Raw genomic sequence first — 422 nt, 5'->3', positions numbered from 1 at the left:
CCCCCCTTGCCGGAGCTCGGAGCAGACTGTCCAGTCTTCTTAGGCAGCAGGACGGCCTGGATGTTGGGCAGGACACCGCCCTGGGCGATGGTGACGCCGCCAAGAAGTTTATTCAGCTCTTCGTCGTTGCGTACCGCCAACTGAAGGTGGCGAGGAATGATGCGAGTCTTCTTGTTGTCCCGGGCGGCGTTACCAGCCAACTCGAGGATCTCGGCGGTGAGATATTCCAGCACGGCGGCCAAGTAGACTGGAGCACCGGCACCAACACGCTCTGCGTAGTTGCCTCTGCGGAGAAGACGGTGGACTCGACCGACCGGGAACTGGAGACCTGCCCGGTTGCTACGGGTCCTAGCTTTCGCGCGGGCCTTGCTGGCGCCTTTGCCTCTTCCAGACATATTTACGATTTCTTTTATTTACACGCA

General features: G+C 59.7%; 1 protein-coding gene across 1 annotated transcript; it reads right to left on the bottom strand.

The window, feature by feature from the left end:
- Nucleotides 1-4: 4 nt before the first annotated feature.
- On the bottom strand, nt 5-416 carry LOC109508662 (histone H2AX-like; the record flags this gene model as incomplete). The annotated part of the gene is made up of 1 exon (XM_019858679.1): nt 5-416. A coding segment is annotated over exon 1 (391 nt), but the record flags the coding sequence as incomplete, so codon positions are not given.
- Between the last annotated feature and the right edge of the window lie 6 nt (nt 417-422).

Source organism: Hippocampus comes, unplaced genomic scaffold, assembly GCF_001891065.2.
Source record: "Hippocampus comes isolate QL1 unplaced genomic scaffold, H_comes_QL1_v1.1 C16431853, whole genome shotgun sequence".
Lineage (NCBI taxonomy): Eukaryota > Metazoa > Chordata > Actinopteri > Syngnathiformes > Syngnathidae > Hippocampus > Hippocampus comes.
The sequence above is the reverse complement of the archived record's forward strand: the minus strand, read 5'-3'. Positions and strand labels throughout refer to the sequence as shown.